Here is a 19680-nt window from a genome sequence, read left to right on the forward strand (position 1 = left end):
AAAAAGAGACCACCTCTGTTAGGTAGAACTTTTAACACCAGACACAAGTCGTGCCACCAGCAAACAATTCCAGTTGCTGTGCACAAGAAACTCAGTCCAATTGATTATTCAAGCATGGATCAGGATGATGTAATTTTGTACATTTAGGTTAAAGGCTGATTGAATCTTAAGTGCTGCATTAGAAGTGTGATGGATGGGACTCTGGTAGAATTTATGCACACTTAAAACGTCCATTTCACTGCAGTGGCTGCACACACCTCATCTCTCAAAGACCCAACACCCTGCCAAACACTGTACTGCAGGAATTATGATGGAAGGATCTAAATGATCTTTTACTAGGCAACCATCCAACCCAAAAACTAGAATTGAAACTATCCAGTAGAATGTTTTGTCAACTTAAATATACTGTATAGCATTAGACTATGCCAAACATAAAAGCCTCTTTATAACATGAAAACTATAACGAGGAAAATCTAATCAATCTAGAAGAGATTCATTATGTTTTAATTCCTCAGAGTGGGGTGCTGCAATTACTGTTTCATTTCCCATCAAATTCCAAACATGACTGAATCAAAGCAATTCAGTCACAGACCTTTAATCCTTTATCAAGAATACAGGTATCATGTTTAGAAAAAAGACAGGTTGTGGAAGACGGGATCATTACTAACATTTAAAAAAAAAAAAACGACCTGCACACTTTAAGTAAAAGCACCATAATTATATTTACATAACACTGTAGTAGTATGATTGCTACAACCGATCAGCATTTTACCTCTTCCTCCACTGTCTGATTTTTCATCTTTGATCTTCTCATCATCTGGAACACTGCTGTCAGAGCCTTTCCGACGTGAAGATCGTGAGCTGCGCTGTTGACCTGGTGAGGACTGCTGCTGCTGGTGTTGCTGGGATACCTGCTGCTGAGCATGCTGGGACTGTTGCTGCTGCTGGCCCTGTTTGGGGGTGGAGCAAGAGGAATTCATCATGGGTCTAGGGCTATTGGCCTGGGCACGTGTGTAATGACCCTGAAAAAACACAAAAGGGTGCACAAACAGCAAACACAAGCATAAGATGGCTTGTAATGGATTTAGGTTACAGAGAGTGAGAGAGATGTTTATGTTAAACATCCACCAATATATATATATTTTAAAAAAAACACTTCCTTGCCAGCAACAACTGTACTACACACGTCTGTAAAAAAAAAAAAACAAACAAAAAAAAAAAAAACGGTCACAGAGCTAGGCTTAAAGAAGAGTTCCTATGGCTCTTAACAAAGCTTTCCAACCCCGTACCTCAAAATAACATTTTACACCCCAAGTCCATTTAATTCATGCAAGCACAGTGTGTGAAATGGTAATTGGGGGGGTCAGCATTTATTGGAAACCAGTAATAAAACACTAGTAATAAATTAGCACTTAGTAATAAATTAATGCAAAATGATTAGAAAATAGAAAGGGATATGCAGGTTGTATAAAAGCAGCTCTAAATCTATGAAGAGAGGGAGGTGCGGCCCGGTACCTGAGAGATTCCTGTAGAGCCGCTTGGTCTCCCTCCTGTGGTCTGCTTGCATATCCCCAATTAATGTTAAAACATGGAAACAGAGAAGAAAAACAAACAAAAACAAGGTGGAACAGAGAAGACTTGTTAATGATGAAGGGTTCAATGATGTGTGCTCTAGGTTTCTTAAAAAAAGACTGTAAAAAAGCACATAGGAACTTTACTTCAAAGCTAGCTACAGACACCACATCCAGTAATAAGCACAAACAGAAATACAAGTTGTCATATAACAGTGAAAACAACATTGATCCAGGAAGGCAGGTGGGCTGATCATCTAGCAACAAAAGCACATATAGGCACGTGAGATATGTGTGTGCTCTTGCAGGTTACACTCACATGGGCAGTGTTGCTATTCTGGCTAGATCGAGACCTGCGTCGTGATGTGATACCGATGTTCTCTCCTTTTAGTAAAGAATGGACCACATCATCCAGAAAGGTCATCTGTATCATGGAAGGGTCAACGTTCTGAGGCTCTAGTACCTGTACACAGAGACAGAAGAACAGCTATTTTTTTTGTTTGCTTTAAAAAAATGAACCATAAAAAGCCAGCTGTAAAATTCAACACATTCATTTTCAGTTTTATGATAAATATTATTATTAACAATAAAAATATTGGTTGTGTATTTGTTTAAAATAATGTTTTATTTGTATATAATAATAATAATGCATTTGCTTTTTAAAATGATATTTTTATAATACAATGATTTAATAAAACATAATAATAAAATAACCATTTGTGTCCTTTTTTATTATTTAGTTAAGACTTTACAAAGTAGACACTTGAAAAGCATAACATTTTTCAGAACTAAAACATTGAATCAGGCATTAAATAATACCTGGTCGTTCATGACAACCATAGTGCGGCTAAAGAGATCGTGGTGGGTGATGATGCCCGTGAACCACTGGGTGGCTGAGTCTTGTCTGTAAACTCGTACACGGTAGCCATTCAATGAATAGGGACCTGAAAATATCAAGAACCAGAAACACTTTCAAAAACTCACATCCAATAAAACTATACACAGCTTAAATAACAGGCTAAGACACAATGTGCCTTAATTTTAGTTTGGCATATCAAACATAGCATAATGCTTTTTATTAATTTTCAATTTATAAAAAAAAAATAGAGCAGAAGTAATATGGACTACTTTTAATGGTTATTATTATTTTTTTGTTTTGTTCTTTTTACAGCTCTATAGCACTTGGTCACTGTCTACATGTGAGCATTCCTCAAAGCTCTGCTTTTGTTCATTCTGGGTGAACTTTACCTCAGGGAATGACACATCAATCCTTGTATCTGTGATATGCTGTTAGCCGCAATGAATGCTGGCAGGTGTCCAAATTGACTGGAGCTCATTAGTGCAGGGCAGGTCATTCCCATTACTTACTCCTGAACACACCGCTCATATGCCCTGCTAGATCAGCTAACCCTTCACTGTCCTTGTGCCTACAACAACCCAAAATGCATCTCCCTCAAACACATTTGCACATGCACATAAACCATGGGGTGACGTCTGCATAACACCACAGACAGTTTTTTGTTTTGTTTTTTGTTCTCTGTTTCCCCACCAAATCCTTTGGCTTTGAGATACTTTCCATTCTGCCCTTGTCAACTGCCAAGTTCAACAATTATCACTAATTGTGGGCCTGGAATTTTTTTATAGACTTTGTAAACAAGACTTTCTGCCAAGACTAAAACTACACCCTCTGCCTGAACCAGCCAGATACAGTGAGCAGTCTGTCATTTTTAAAAACCACATCAGATTTTGTTTTTTAACACTCGTTTTACTTCTGTAATGTCACACATTTCAAAATGAAAAGGAAGGGCCTTGTTTTGGATCCTAGAAATTGGGCATTCTGCACCAGAGAGGAGCTAGAACTGAATGTGAGTTGGCAGCTGTTTGGGAAAAACTACTCTCCTCATTGTTTAATATTTTTGTATGTGAATCATCATTTAAACTCACATGACATAACCTGAGATCCCTTTAAAGCAAGTAAAATGGGTACTTGAGTTAATGTTGACTTTTCAACACAAATTAATGATGCTGTGTCATCTAAATAGCACTTTAGTTGCAACTGCCCATTTAGAACTGATGAAATGGGACCATCTTACCTTGCATAAAAATTTCCTGAACTTTTTGGTCTTTCACCCACGCTTTCACTTCTTCATGGAGATGTGGATAGTCCCTGAAAACAGGACTTAAACTGTCAAACTCATCCTGCAGAAAACAAACAAACACAAAACGTCAGCATGAAACTTCCAGAACCATAAGGATGCAATGCAAAGTCACATCAGTGTTGAAGGTCACTCAATCAACCTCAACTCTCCACATAGTTGTAAACATAAATTCGCCATTAACCAGCACAAAGTTGCTTGGTCTCTGTGAGTGATGCTACTAACAATGGACCTATTTTACCTGCAAAATTTCACCAAAAGTCTGAGATTAATCTCAAGTCTTAACTGCTTACAATGACAGCTGGTTTGAGGTGTTGAGGTTTGTGGCCCAAATGGTGCAGGGCAAGATATGCCACAAAGCGTTATCCATAAGGTTAGTGATCCCCAAAGCTTTAGGATGAACAACAGCAATAGACTTTGCAATCACCACTAAAATGTTTCCAGTCACAGAGATATTTGAACAATCTGATGAAGGCCAGTGACCCACAGAAATTGAAACAAGCACAGGAAAGCTCTCACACCTCCTCATGCACGGCAACCCTACATTTCCGCTTTGCGGGAGCCCAGCAGTCAAACATATGTGTGTGTGTGTGTATGTGTGTCAGGGTCTGGCAGGGTGAGAGGGATATCCGCCCTGAACTTCCATTAATTGTTGATGGTGATGAGGAGTGGAAAGAGGCCGGGGGGCTGGATGCTGGATGCTCATGTTATTTACACAATCCCACAGCAGACCTAATGAACACATGAACTGAGCCCTGGAAATACGACGCTGCTGACACACACACACACACACACTTGCACACACAGTGTAAACAAGCCCGCACAAGAGTGAATGGCAACACATCTCAGATCAGAAACTCAGGTACTTCAATGAAGCCATATTAAGTCAATGTGTAGAATTTTACTTCTTTACTTTTAAACTTGAACTTGAGTGAAATCTGTGAGAAGAAATCAAACTTCGCTAAACAATGGTAAATTTGACTGCACTGAATTAATCCAGCAGTTTCTGATAGTAATGTTCCTTTAAGAGTTCTATATGTAAATGACCTCTGTTGTGATTGGGTAATTTATGTGTACCAGTATGAAGTGAAGTGACATTCAAGTGACATTCAGTGAAGTGAAGTGACATTCAGCCAAGTATGGTGACCCATACTCAGAATTTGTGCTCTGCATTTAACCCATCCGAAATGCACACACACAGAGCAGTGAACACACACACACACTGTGAGCACACACCCGGAGCAGTGGGCAGCCATTTATGCTGCGGCGCCCGGGGAGCAGTTGGGGGTTCGATGCCTTGCTCAAGGGCACCTAAGTCGTGGTATTGAGGGTGGAGAGAGAACTGTACATGCACTCCCCCCACCCACAATTCCTGCCGGCCCGGGACTCCTTTCGATTGGGAGTCCGACTCTCTAACCATTAGGCCACGACTTCCCCCCAAATGAGGGGAAGACTTAATGAGATTCACACTTAAATTTATCAGGGCATGTCACTACTGGTAGTTAAGATATGTAGATATTTGTGGTCAAATGTTAAAGGGCTCAAGGTTGCAATGCATATCCCTGTTGTTGTTTTTGTGTTGTTTTTTGCAATCAAATAATCCATTCATGATGTCTTGCACTGCACAAATGTCTGATTAGATCTGTAATTTAAAAGTAGAAGTAGTCAAAAATGAGCCAATTAAGTAACATCTTTGCATCTGATTATGATTACATGGAGTTTATGAACCGAGAGATGCTGTGGTTTGTCTAAAAAAAACAGTGTTGAATGGCTGGTGTGTCTAATCCTTGGTGAATATAAATGGACATATCGTCCTTTCCCTAGTGACAACCATTGCATTACTCAGACACACATACACATGCCTTTATTCCAGTTTCTATTTTAAAACGAGAGCACTGCAGGACACATGATTTACTGGCATGCAGGTTATAAGCTCTTCTACTCAATGAGAGTAAGAGGAACATCCGAATAAAACAAGTAATATTCCATGTCCAAATGTTTCCTATCAGAGCAACGCACGCTTCCAGGAATGCAGAGTTGCTCACCATCAAACAAGTGAGTGATTGAAGTGACATTCAGCCAAGTATGGTGATCCATACTCAGAATTTGTGCTCTGCATTTAACCCATCTGAAATGCACACACACAGAGCAGTGAACACACACACACACTGTGAGCACACACCCGGAGCAGTGGGCAGCCATTTATGCTGCGGCGCCCGGGGAGCAGTTGGGGGTTCGATGCCTTGCTCAAGGGCACCTAAGTCGTGGTATTGAAGGTGGAGAGAGAACTGTACATGCACTCCCCCCACCCACAATTCCTGCCGGCCCGGGACTCGAACTCACAACCTTTCGATTGGGAGTCCGACTCTCTAACCATTAGGCCACGACTTCCCCTAATTTTACATTTATGCATTTAGCAGACGCTTTTATCCAAAGCGACTTAAATTGCATTCAGGCTAACAATTTCTTACTATCATGTGTTCCCTGGGATTCAAACCCCCAACCTTGCGCTTGCTAACGCAATGCTCTACCAGTTGAGCTACAGGAACACACAGAAACAAATGACAAATGCTGTGAATAAGGACAATGAAATTTAAATCGACGAGAGAGACATGATCTCATTCCTACAGTCTGGTCGAGCACCTTCAAAAGGGGTTCAGCTGTAATCTCATGTTCTCCTCCTATGCACACACACCCTCGTGAAGGACGGAGCAGATGCACTTTTTCTTTCCATCCCCCACCTCATTCCGCACCGGGCTGCCATCCATCACTTTAACAGCAATATGTTCCAGGATTTTCCACATGGTGCTGCAGTGGAAGACACTGTGAAAGCAGGGTGGTGCTCAGCACTGGGGGAATAGGAAAGTGCTTCCAGATCCAAACTCTGACCCAGATAAAAACAGCTTCCTTCCCCCTTCTTGCTCTCTGTCCAGCGGCCTGGAGCCTGGAAACAAGGCTGGGCGTGGTGCTCGCACTCTTTCTCTAGCCATCTCTATCTCCATGTTCCCGAAAAACAGCCTCTCACCATCCAACAGCTGCTCAGAAGTGTCCCATACTGTTCCCTGGCTCTCCAAAGGAATCACGTTTCAGAGACATCTTATTCAGATTGTCCATGTGACATGCTTCATTCATATGTTGTCCTAGACAGGCATAAGCTGCAGAAGTGTGTCTGCCACTGAATAAATAGCACTCTTCACCACGGTTCAGTGCGGTGCAGATCCGTAAGAACATGCTATAGGGTGCTATCCGTAAAATGACACCGTGGTTCCTAATTAGATCCAGAAAACATGTCTGTGCACCATCTGTGTTTGTTGACAAACTGATGCTGATTGGATGAGACTGGGATTTCACATGGACTAGAGACAGAGGTGGTACAAATACAACTATAAAACTTTTCCTTCCACTGTTCAATTACTTCTGACAGCTATAGATGGATAACCCATATCAGCTGCTGGTTAGTGTTTTATATAAAGCCTAAAAACCATTCTGCATGAATGATAACAATCAAGCCTGTGATCATGTGCAATGACTATAACATTAATAAACAACATTGGAAAACTCCCATTTTAAAATTTACAATGTGTAAATTGTTTGCAATTGTGTAGATTTGGGCTGCACGATTATGACAAAAACATTATACATTCCCTTGAAATTGTAACTGCGAATATTATTTATGATTATCACAATTTAAATTGAATGTTTATACCAGTGGTTTTCAACCTGTGGTCCGCGCCCCCCTAGTGGGTCGCGGTGGTATTGCAGGTGGGCCGCCAATTACTATTAAAAGAAATAATATTGTTAATAAATGTAAAAATGTCTAAGTCATAACATAACATCATTTCATATATATAATTAAATAACAAAAAAGAAATATTAAACTGTTACTATGCTTCCACTTCAAACTCGCTGATTTGTTTAAGAATAAACCACCAATTTATCTTAGATATTTTTGCTGCATATGCATATGAGCTCTATGAACAATCAGTGTTGGGGAAAGTTACTTTTAAAAGTAATGCATTACAATATTGCGTTACTCCCTAAAAAAGTAACTAATTACATTACTTAGTTACTTTTTATGGACAGTAATGCATTACAGTACGTTACTTTCGCGTTACTTTTTAAATATGAGCATGGCTTAAATTGTTTTTAATATAATACGTTTTATTTATAGCAAATGTAAAAGCCCTTTCACACCAAAAAGCGTGATGAATAAACCTCAGTAAATTCATGTCTGTGCAGTAGAACACAAGAGAAGAAGGTTCAACACTCTAGCAATAATAAAAAATTTTTTTTCAAAAAACACTGAACCACAATTGTTAGTTTGGGATTAGATACATTTCTGTTGTAACATATTTAATTATTGTAGGTTTGGGTCATATTCTGAGATGGTATTTCACTGTTTTAATTAATTTTGATGAATACTAAATCAGTTTTTTTGCTAGTGGAATGAAGTAATGCACATTCACATTTAGTCTAGAACTACATCTTGTTCACACAGCGCACGCAACGCCTCTGCACTTCCGGTTTCTCCCAATATGGGGACAGGAGACTTGTCAGTCAACAAATGGGAAAACAAAGTAACTGGCATTACTTTTTTGAAAAAAGAACTCCGATATTTTCTTGTAAATTAAAAAGTAATGCATTACTTTATTAGTTACTTTTAAAAAGTAATCTGATTACGTAACTCACGTTACTTGTAATGCGTTACCCCCAACACTGTGAACAATGCATGGCAAAAAAAGAAAAAAAAAGTTCCTGTACACGGGATTTATTTATTTTTTGCCATAAGTCTATACATTTTGTTACATCTTTACTATAGTGATAATTTTGACTTATGTCTGTTCTAGAGACGTTACAACTTTTCGATAAAGCTCTAATCAGTTTTCTTTTGGAAATATGTTTCAAATTAATCCTGAATGCATTTATGACTGTTAAAGCATATCGGTGTGTGTCACAATCGCAAAATTGATCAAAGAAATCGCGATAGGTTTTTTTTTCATTCAATAAATACAGTTAACAATCTAGCTTCTGAGTACTTAGTTATTAACCCGACAATAGCGGGGTCAGTTAATTTTTTTGAAGTGGGCCGCGCAAAAATGTGTGTGGTTGTGTGGGCCGCGAGCTGAAAAATCTTGGGAACCACTGGTTTATACCATTGTTTGATGCCGTATTTTTATATTAAAATAAACAAGCTGAGAACACATGGAGTGAGAAAGAATATAAAGAGAGAGTAGGTCGAAAAGATAGGATGAAGTAGGACATTAGAATGCCTTAAAAGTGAGCAGAAGTATTTTGTATTTCACACGGAAAGATACAGGCAACAAGTGTAGATTAAATAGAAAAGGAGTAAACATGCAATTTTTGTTATTTTATGTTGTGTCCTAAACCAGGCACAGCAAGCTATCTTTAACCATGTTAATGAGTTTTTGTCCACAACAACCATGATAGAAGATTTTTTTGTTCCTTTCTGTAGCTGCATGCTAAATAGCTCCACCCAAAGTAAAATTATACTGGTCCAAAATTGTGGATCCCATTACTGTGTAATAAACATCAAATATAGTCAGTACATTTTATCACTGAGTGAAACAATTTGCAGATGGAAATGTGTTTAGATTCAAGTTAATCACAAATAACCACAAGTACTCAATAAAACCACATGTTAAACTCCAACGTAGTTAAAAAAGCAGGTTTAAAATGAAGACGTATGTGATGTAAAAAAAAAAAACAGTCTCTAATGTGCCAAATTCAAATCAATATCTAGTCTAGTCATCATAGAGAGTGTAGCTCAGGCCGTTACTGTACGTCAGTGAAATTAACAATGTGTTCATTAAGAATGAATGAAGTCCCATTACCGTCCCGCTCCACATGACTGAGAACTCCTATTAGCATTCCTCTGCTTCCTTCACTTGTCTCTCTCCTTCGCTCTTTTTCTCTGTCTTTGTGCACACAAAGGGCAGACGTGTTCCTGATCTGTCCCTCTCTGAAAAGCACAGCTCCTGCGTTAATGTCATCCTGTCCTCTGAAGATTCACGACCTGAACCTGGAGCACGTGTCAAGGTGAGACAGGCCAAATTTACAGAACCATGTATAAAAAAAAGCTCTGGCCACACCTGTAGTCTATAAAAAATTTAATTGTTGCCCGCCACATATCAAAACTGACCACCACAAACAGATTTTCCAAAAGGCTTTGACTTGCGTGGGTGTTTTTATATGAATGTGTATTTGAATGTATCTTGCCATCTTATGATACATTGCTTGTTGCATTCCTCAACTGTATGTCGCTTTGGATAAAAGTGTCTGCCAAATGAATAAATGTAAATGTAATATTTAAACACTGTCTATGATGTTTGAAATGGTCAAGACACGCATGGGCAACCACAAATACACCTCATCTATCCTGACTAGCACAAAGGACGCTACTTCAAATCACAAACAGGTTTTTATAGAGATAATGATATGAGGATGGACAGAAGCTGAAAAAAAATGTGGTTCGGATGGGAGATGGGAAAGAGAACACGCAGGCAGAGTGTTGCCATGGCAGTGGGCAGCGCGGGGAGCTGAAAGAATACTTGCATCAGTCAGAAGTGTAAACAACAAATGGGTGCACAGAGCACAGAGACAGGATGTTCCTTCCAGGGCACTACAACTGCTTTTCACAGAGATGACGCATTCAGAGGATGATTTATTTAGCAAAAAGCTGGAATGACATGAAGAAAGATACCATAATAACATTATAGCATTAATGGGGATGTCTTCTAACAGCGGCATAAATATAAGTGCAATTAACCACTGTGGCAGTGGGAAAAACAAAAATGGGTGTAGAAACTCAAAAGCTTTTGTTGAGGAGCAGACGACGTGTGTGCTCCTGTTGCTATGGCAATACTACATACGTGATGTGTGTGAAAAAAGCTTGTTGCTGGGGTAATACAAGTGTGTGTGCGCTGATCGTGTCTTTCATATGGGTTTGTGTCATGACAAGCAGGATGCTGTTGAGCGCAGCTACAGTGAGTAATTCTTTACGTTGTGGATTAAATCATTTAGCGAGTGCTGCATTCCTGTGTATAAATACACATGCTAAAACGGTAGCTGTCTGTGTGTGAATGTGTGTAAGCGTATGGGGGAGGCTGGCTGAGCCATGTGTATGAGTGGGATATATGGTTCTGCAATAAAAAGAGAGTATACAAGTGTGATGTATGCTTGTTTTTTTTAATAGTATCCGTGAATGTAATTTCACACAAATGTTAGAGCGGGTGGGGATATTGTTATAGTATGTGCAGCAGAGAAGAGAAATCACAGACATCTCTGCATGCTTCATATGCAAGCTGTAAAATCAATCCCACCACTCAACACAGAGGGCGTAACACTAAAGGGCTGTTGACACTGACAGCGATTTGCAGCCAAAAAGCAAGAAGAAGACAGTTGTTTTTCATTTAAAGTTGGTGATCTGAGGTGAAATAAGGAACAGGCCATCAAGCATAGAACATACTGCCAGCTCTTTATTCATTCAAGACTCACGGGTGCTACCAGTTCTCTCAAGGCGGTCGCACACCGGTAGAGAAGCGCCGCGTCGCGTCGCGCCACATGTAGGACAGCTCGAGGTATCGCACACCGGACGCGCACATTCTGCTGGAGCTCAATATTGAATCAAGTTCTGAGCAGCAAGATGAGGATGAGTTTTAATTCATTTATTATTATTATTTTAAATATATTATTTTAATTGATCATTGATGAGTTTTGAACGTTAATTAATGAAAAGAATCTGTGTTATAATTTAGTCTAGATTATCACTAGCTACTAGATTGCCATTAATCAATTGTTTTGTATTATTATAAGCAATTTTCAACATTTCTAATGCTGTAGCTACTAATACTGATTTGTTTGCTCAGTAAAAACAGAGAAGCTAAAAAAAATTATATAGCTAGGTATGCTTATATCTTAACGTTTCTAAGGACTGTCACTGAACATTTTACCTCAGATCGAAAATTAGACATTCTTACCTGAAAAACCGATGACAAACGCGATCTTCCTCCACGTTTATTACTTCCTCGTGTTGTCTTTTGAATATTTGAATCCGGGTATTTCCCTATGTCCTTGATTAGTTTGTCGTCTTTTGCGGCCCGCTACTCCGCTATTTAAATGACCTGAAGTTTGTTGTGATGGTTGTGACCTTGTAAATCCACTAGGTGGCTGCCATTGAGACTGAATGTAATCACGACAGGCAAATACTGTAATATTTTGCGTAGCCTATGTAAAATATGTCTCAAGAGAAAAATAAAAGATTAAAATGACTACGTTTATTATACATTTAATTATATATGTTTACATTTTATTCAAGCTGTACAACTAATGTAGGTAGCCTAGTATTTTGCAGCAGTGGTATCTTGGTATAATGTATAAACAACGGTTTGAAACAAATATGATGTTATTTAATATAAAACTATGCAGATGGCGCTCTGTGGCGCGGCAGGAATTTGAACAGAGTTCTGAGTCGTAGCTGGGCGCCGCGGACAGACGCCGAATGGCGCCGCCGAATGGCGCCGCCGGTGTGTGTACACTCATTGAGAATAATGTGTTCGAATTTTAAAGACGTGGCGCGACGCGACGCGGCGCTGTGCCTCTCGTCCGGTGTGCGACCCCCTTCAGTTTTTATTAATTATCGTTTTAGCATCAAAATATCCACATCGGTCAACCACTAAATATTTGAACTAACATTAGTGTTTTAATACTATAATATTATGATGTTATTATGTCAATTTCTGCAGAATTTGCCCCAAAATCAGCTTAGAAAATGTGGATAAATGTCCAGGGAATCCATCTAGTACTGATAAAGTTGGATAAAGCTATTAAGAGACCAACAGCACAGCGACTTGGTGACCTCCAGCGATTAAATGGCTGTCAGTGTGAATGTACCTTAACTGCCATAACAGTAAACAAGAACATATTTCACTGTTACACAGAGTTCTCAAGTCCTCTACGTGGCCACATTGAGGCCAGAGGTCAAATTCCTCCTTTTCTATCCCACTCAAGGATAAACAAATGCAAATGCATGCCCAGACCCAATCCCCGCTCAGTAATGTAGCCCACAGAGAATAATGAATGTAAGTCACAAGCGTGTAGACGTCTCTTCCAGTAATGCACACCATAACAACACTCCTGTTTTCTGTTTCTCTCTCACTCTCGCCGGCTGGCCTCGCACACAGAGCCTCAATTGTTGCGATTATGCCAAACAGATTCCTGGGCTCCAGCCCCTCCTCCCTCCATCCCTGGATCGGGCTGCTCGGTGGAAAAAATCCGTGAAGGAGAAAAGAGGCCAAGACAGGATGTGAGCAAGCCAGCTCATCACACTCCAGCAAGCAAACAAGTTCCCAAGCACTTCTGAGGTCAGACTTTGGATTTTTGAAAGGGGGCGGGATTTTTTGTTTCCACAACGAGATGATGTGTTGGAATGTGACAGGGTCCCGTGAGAGTCACAGACACAGGGACTAAGGAATATTCCTTTTGAGGACATTTCTTGGATGTGAGTGCCACTGTAGAGATGACCGAATACCTGCTTGCTTCCTCTCGACATGCTTTGGTGTACAAACGGAGTGGAAGTGTGTCCTGTCTGTGACTGTAGCAACATAACCTCCGTTTCACCTGGGAGTGAAACACACTCATGCAATGTCTACATCTAAGCACTGAAGTAGCAACCTAATTACAAAGGAATCTTATATGCGACTGATATGAAATACTCAGCATGGATGGCAACATGAACAAGTGACATACAAATAGCTTTTGACATTAGAAAATAGCTGTCAAACAACAGCTGTCAGAGATTCTCTTTATATTTTTGCACCACAATTCCAAACATCAACCTGATAGAAAAACTAACCGGAGAAGCTGACAGTTTATATGTTATCGCACCCCTATAGTTCTTAATATATAGAAACACACAATTTTATAAAATAATATAACTTGTTGTGATCGATAGTAATTAGTAATATGACAGAAGGAGTTGGCCACTACAAAAATACTATACCAGAAGCCCACACAGCACTGAGATTTTAGTGGATATATCTAGGTATGCATTAAGTTACCTTAAAAGGTAGCAGTTTTTCCTGCACAAGTGCCTACAAGAACAACTAGGGCTGGACGATTAATCGAAAAGTAATCGAAACCGAAATTCAGAACCTCTAACCGACGTAATTTTCCCATGTCGGTTATTTCGTTTTTTTAATCCTGTTAATACTTCCCCCTTAAAAGCATACTACTGCGTGTGTAGCCACATGACTCTGCCCCGTCCAGTCAGTGACATAAAAGCAAAACACGGAGGTGAACGCCGGTTCAACACACAGTGATGGTACGCGAGCGGTGAGCCTTGTGTCTTTACTAAACTTTGTCAGTTGTATTTGTTTTATGGTTTGGACATTCAAGCGATTAGACGGTCGGATGTGTATTATAATATCGAGCTACCATGTTCGCGCAGCTGCATTGTGGCACGAACACTCATATAAACAGTAGCTATGAAGATCACGGGCACAGAGGAACGCAAAAACTAGTTGTCAGCGCTGTCCTGTGATTTATCACTAAAGCATCACCTTTGCATTATAAGCTCAGCACCACGTCCCTACAAACATTCTGGAACAGAGCTTCTGATTCAGTCATATTATTGACATACTTGCTACTGCAAACCAAAAACCCATCAGCATGTATTTTCTTCTTTTCTACTTCCTGCAGAGATTAACCACAAGCATCCCCATAGATCTAAACTAGACTTTCAGCTACTGAAATATGAACACAGGCGTGTTCGAAAAGAATGAACGAAAGAATGTCCACAGTAAACCACACCACTGCAGCAGTCACAAATACAAAGTTAATCACAATTTCACATCACAATTGATCACAATTTCCCCCTCATGCTATGCTCAGGTTTAGGTTTAGGGGAGAGAGTGGTCGATAATTTTCTGACAGTTGGCTTTTCATTATTTGTCGTGCGGGATGGAGGTGAGTCTGCAACACTGAGAATGAAACGTTGTGAATATGAATCCAGCAGTGGAGATCAACTCCTCCCATCTGTCATGTGTGTTTGTTTTCAGAGAATCTCTCTCTGCAACTTTGTGTTAATTAAGGTAGATTAATTAAACTGTTTATGAAAGTGGCTGTTTGATGGAGGCAAACTAATATAGCTGACCAGATTGAATACCCATCCACCCAGAAGGGCCCAACAGTTGAAGCTGGAGGGAACATATTTAGATGGCAGGGGAATGCTAGCAACAGATCTGGAGGAACGAATGGAAAGGATGCACAACCTGAGGGTCTTTAACCAGAAGATTCATCTTGGAAGCCCAGGCAGAAATGCGCGTTACCTTTTAGCTTAGTGTATACAGCATAATGTAACTTCAAAATACTGCAGAGATACGTGAGAGAGAATGCAAAGCAAATGAGACGGAGACTCTCACCTGATAGGGCTGACAGGCTCCTTCATCCGTCAGGAAGTCCAGGTGTTTGTCAGAGAAGAACTCTATGGCTGTGGTGGACCCTAACACGGTCTTCCCTACCAGAGGCTTGAACGTCTGTAAGGACAGAAAACACTGGTTAGTCAATGATCTGGGTGTCAGAAGCTAAAACAAACAAGTTGATGACAGCTCAAATTGAACACAAATAAGTTTGATGCATAACGTTTCACATCCATCCTACCTAAACAGTACATACACATATGCAAACATGCTCCATGTGACTGACTATTAAAGGACTTTTCACTGAGTTTTATGATGGGTCAGCAACATATTTACATAGGGGTTACTGTTAATTTGCTAGAATATAACAGAGAACTGTTTACCAACATGCCACCAATCATACACTACATCAGTGCAAACGTCATTGAGAATTCACATGATTTACACAGTCACATAAACGTTCAGGTCCTGTGTTTAGTTTCAGCATCCAAGGGAACAGATGAAAATGAGGAACTGTGACAGAGAAAACACCTACAGGTTTAGAATTTTTGTCTTTTTGTGTGTGTGTGTGTGCGTGTGTGTGTGTGTGTGTGTGTGATTCAAACAATGTTATTACAGGAGCTTTGTACATATGAAGAAAAAAAAAAGGTACACTGTGAGGTCTTGAAACCTGAGTAGCAAAAATGTATTTCTAACCCAGGTAAAGTATGAACAGGGTGAACCAAGAAAACAGATTATGAAAACCCAAGGTTAAACACAAACAATTTCAAGCAATTTCAGCTGTTCTTCTTGCCAGGGAACCAATTAACAGGGTAAATGCAGAATAAAATTAAAAAAATAGAAATGTTAAAAACGAATAATGTATGTCCATACCAATAAAACTCATTCAATCTCAAAATAAATTCTGTATCTCAGGATTTATGTATATTCAGATAGTTTTTTCTTAAGACTGGGGCTCACATTCACTTGCAAAACTGGGTAAATGCAAGTTTAAATTACATTTATTATTAGATATTACATATGTACTGTGTTTGAGTTATGTACTAATATACTGATACATACAAAGAGGTTGAATGATATTGGAAATTTGCTGATACAGTAAAATAATAATTTGTTAAAGGTAATAAACAGCCGATACTAGTAATATTAACACATTGAATGTGTTTAATGAAGTTCTTAGTGCTTCCTGTGACAGGGAAGCCCAGAGAAAAGCTACAAGAGTTAATGTTGAATTAAATGTCCAAATTTATCAACAGCAGACCATAAGCAACTTCTTGCCATAAATGTACTATATTCACTGATTAGGAATGCAAATGAAACCATGAACATGGAATATGCAGCACTCACATTCATTAAATTAAATCAATGTGTTTTGAAGTCTAATAATCACATTAGGTCAAACTACAATTAATATTTTTCTGGTCCCAAATTTCAGACCTTTTAATATTCTAATTAAAACTTTTTTTTTAATACCATCTAAAATATTTGAGACTTTTTATGACCTTAAATTTGATCAAACTGAATTTAAGACTTTTTAGGAACCTGTAGGCACCCTGAATAATAGGACGCAATGTTACTCAAGAGGTAGATGCATTAATGATCATGCGCCTGTGTGAACTGTACAGTAAACATCTGCAGCTTCACCTTAGTTTGGAGGACTTTCCTAAGACTCCAATTGAAGCAGAAGCTTAAATTGGCACTAAGTGTGACTAGACAAGAGTGGGACTGAGTGGACAGTAATTGGATTCATTACAAGCCCAGCCTCACAGTAGAGTGCAAAACTGCAGCTGAACTTAGTATGTGTGTGCGTGAAAATGGCATGCCATCTGGTCACTGGGAGGAAAGCAGGCTTTATACTTCATGCAGACACAGCAGTCATGGGACTAGCTGCACATGATCACCATCACAATATTTTCTTCATGTCTGCTAGAAGGGAACACATCCACAACTGTGCTAGTCTCAAATGCTATGTACCAGGGGCTTATGGATTTAGATATCATTTTAGTTTCTCATTTACGACATTCTCATAATTCCTACAAGCAGGACTGGAGGTCATTAAGAAGTTAAAACTGTATTTATGTTTAAAAAAAAAGACATTTTAAACTACATTCTCAAAGTGAGTGTTTTGAAACTTTTTGTTGCAGTTGTAATCATTGTACACTGTAAAAAAGTATATGTATATTGTTAAGCTGTAAATAAAGCACTGTTGAAGTATGTTTTGAAAAGGAAATACTATAAAAAAAATTTAATTTAAAATGTTTTATTCGATTTGTGAAATTTACTCCTTACAACTTCTGAATGAAAACAATGTTAATGTAAATCCTACACCATATTTTCAGTGCTGTAGTAAAAAAAAAAAAAGAAAGTTTAGGGAGATATCTGTACCATTTCCTCGTTATGAAACTAAAAACCCTAAATAACTGAACAGTATTTAAAAAAATTAAATAAAAAAAAAGAAAGATACAATAAAAAAATGTCACTGCATTTTATACAAGCATGCATGTGCATGTGATCTTAATCCGTGCTGGACCTTTGGCTGCACAACCTAACATTTCTATTTCTATCAATAGAGGTCAGATAGACATGCCCATGTCTGGATATCTCTAAAACAGCCCTTGAAAGTGAAACATAACCACACTGCCCAACAGGAGGAATTTTAGACCAGTAAACAGTGTAAGTGTCTAACCACAGATCTCTGTGATAGCACAGTCTAAATGAATAATTCTGATTGCTGAGATGTTAGCTCTGATGATCTGTATTGACTGTCTTTCTGCCTGCATGTCTCTCTGAACCTGATCCTGCAGCAGCAGGGGAAAGACTAGCTGTGGATTTACACTTCTAAAATAAACCTATCATCAGCCTCACAAGCAGTCCAGTGAGCTGCTATTGAATTTGACTTCTATATGGAGTACCGACATACTATTAAAACATTAGTTTTAATTTAGTTATTTAAATATTTTCTACTGAAATATTTGCTACACATAGTTCCAATTCTAGATGCTGATTGGTTCAACATTCAAGGGATGCTAAAATATATGCTTTACAACTAAAAAGTGAATTTATGCAACTGCACAGTGTCAAGGGACTATATCTTTTAGCTGAATGATGGCATGTAATGCATTTTCTATATAAAATATTATGTAAAACATAATATAAAATATTGCTATGTATAATTTTATTCCTAAAATATTTTAACAATGCAATATGGCCATTTTAGCAATAAGGCACTCAATGCTACGGCTGTGTTAAAACCACCACACACTTAAATAATTGAAATTCTTTTTCCTTATGATGTTGCATCAACAATTTAGAACTTTGGATCAATATTTAATTTATCTGTGTGCAGAATCATAAAAAGGTAAAAATATCTATTAGGCAATGTTCATGACAAATTTCTCCTATATTGTAGATAGAAATTGTAGTAAAAACAAATTTCTCCTATATTGTAGATAAAAAATACTGTATACACTATTTTGATCATATATATTCATTAAATTAAATCAATGTGTTTTCCTATAGTTTAATTCAAACCTACATTTCTATGAGACTCCAGATCAAAGATTTACATGCAACTCTGAGGACCTGCCTGTAATCAGACTGACGACTCAATCAGACTGAACGTCTTCATGTAAACACCTCAATCAATCCAAATGAAAAAGATTCAAATGAAATTTACATCAGACTGAACCTTTTCTGATATTTTTTTATTATAAAAATGTATGCAATTATGCAATTCTCTCTGTGGGTTTCTCTGTTTCTCCTGCAAATGTGCTGAAAGTTTGTTCAGAATATGTAATGCACATGTACAGTAAATTAATTTGTGAATCAGACAGCAAAGTTTAGTGTACGTAAACAAAACTTTGGGACTGACAAAAAAACAGTGTATGCAAACATGGGTTGCAGTCCCACCACTGTGTCATTCATAATACAGCACATCCTAGAGTGACATTAACATGCTATATACATGACTTTCACATGCTAATAAAGCTTTCTTCTTTTAACCTCAACAGAAATAATGTGGTTGATATGAATGACAAAGGTGACATTCAGCATTAAAATGATCAATGCAGACACTTCTAACCAAGAGTATCAATGTAATTCTATGCATCTGTGTTATTTACTAGAAGCAGCATGACTTTATCAGACTTGTAGCAGAGCTTCATTGCTGTCGTGTAGTTCCTCTTTGGTGTATGGGGAGTTGAATCAAGGCTACAGTCACATGAGCCGTTTCTAGGACAGATAAATATAGCAACAGTGAATCCACAGTGAGTCTCTTAAAGGAAAACCAGGGTTTGTTGTTCTAATAAAAACATTCACACAACATAGAGCTCAGGGAAATGCACACTTGATGCAGCTGTGTGGAGAAACATGAAAACAGATAAAATAGAGAAAAATACAGAGTCCTCTGAGCAGGTCTGCAGGTGCAGCTAATGATGTTCTACTCCATGATTTTTCAATTTAAAATCTGGTCGACCTTTGGTAGCAATTGGTCTACTGCAGACAGCAAAATTAAGCATT

The 19680-nt window shown here is 38.6% G+C and overlaps 1 protein-coding gene across 1 annotated transcript in view; it reads right to left on the reverse strand.

The window, feature by feature from the left end:
- Window positions 1-19680, reverse strand: part of LOC132120942 (probable JmjC domain-containing histone demethylation protein 2C) — a 181517-nt gene that overhangs the window by 23579 nt on the left and 138258 nt on the right. Inside the window, exons 3-8 of the mRNA XM_059530158.1 lie at window positions 15166-15279; window positions 3665-3770; window positions 2391-2515; window positions 1891-2034; window positions 1516-1557; window positions 773-1022 (exon numbers count right to left, since the gene is read on the reverse strand). Of these exons, the coding sequence (XP_059386141.1) occupies window positions 773-1022; window positions 1516-1557; window positions 1891-2034; window positions 2391-2515; window positions 3665-3770; window positions 15166-15279 (781 nt within the window). The remainder of the gene's footprint in view (window positions 1-772; window positions 1023-1515; window positions 1558-1890; window positions 2035-2390; window positions 2516-3664; window positions 3771-15165; window positions 15280-19680) is intronic.

Source organism: Carassius carassius, chromosome 39 (assembly GCF_963082965.1).
Source record: "Carassius carassius chromosome 39, fCarCar2.1, whole genome shotgun sequence".
Classification (NCBI taxonomy): domain Eukaryota; kingdom Metazoa; phylum Chordata; class Actinopteri; order Cypriniformes; family Cyprinidae; genus Carassius; species Carassius carassius.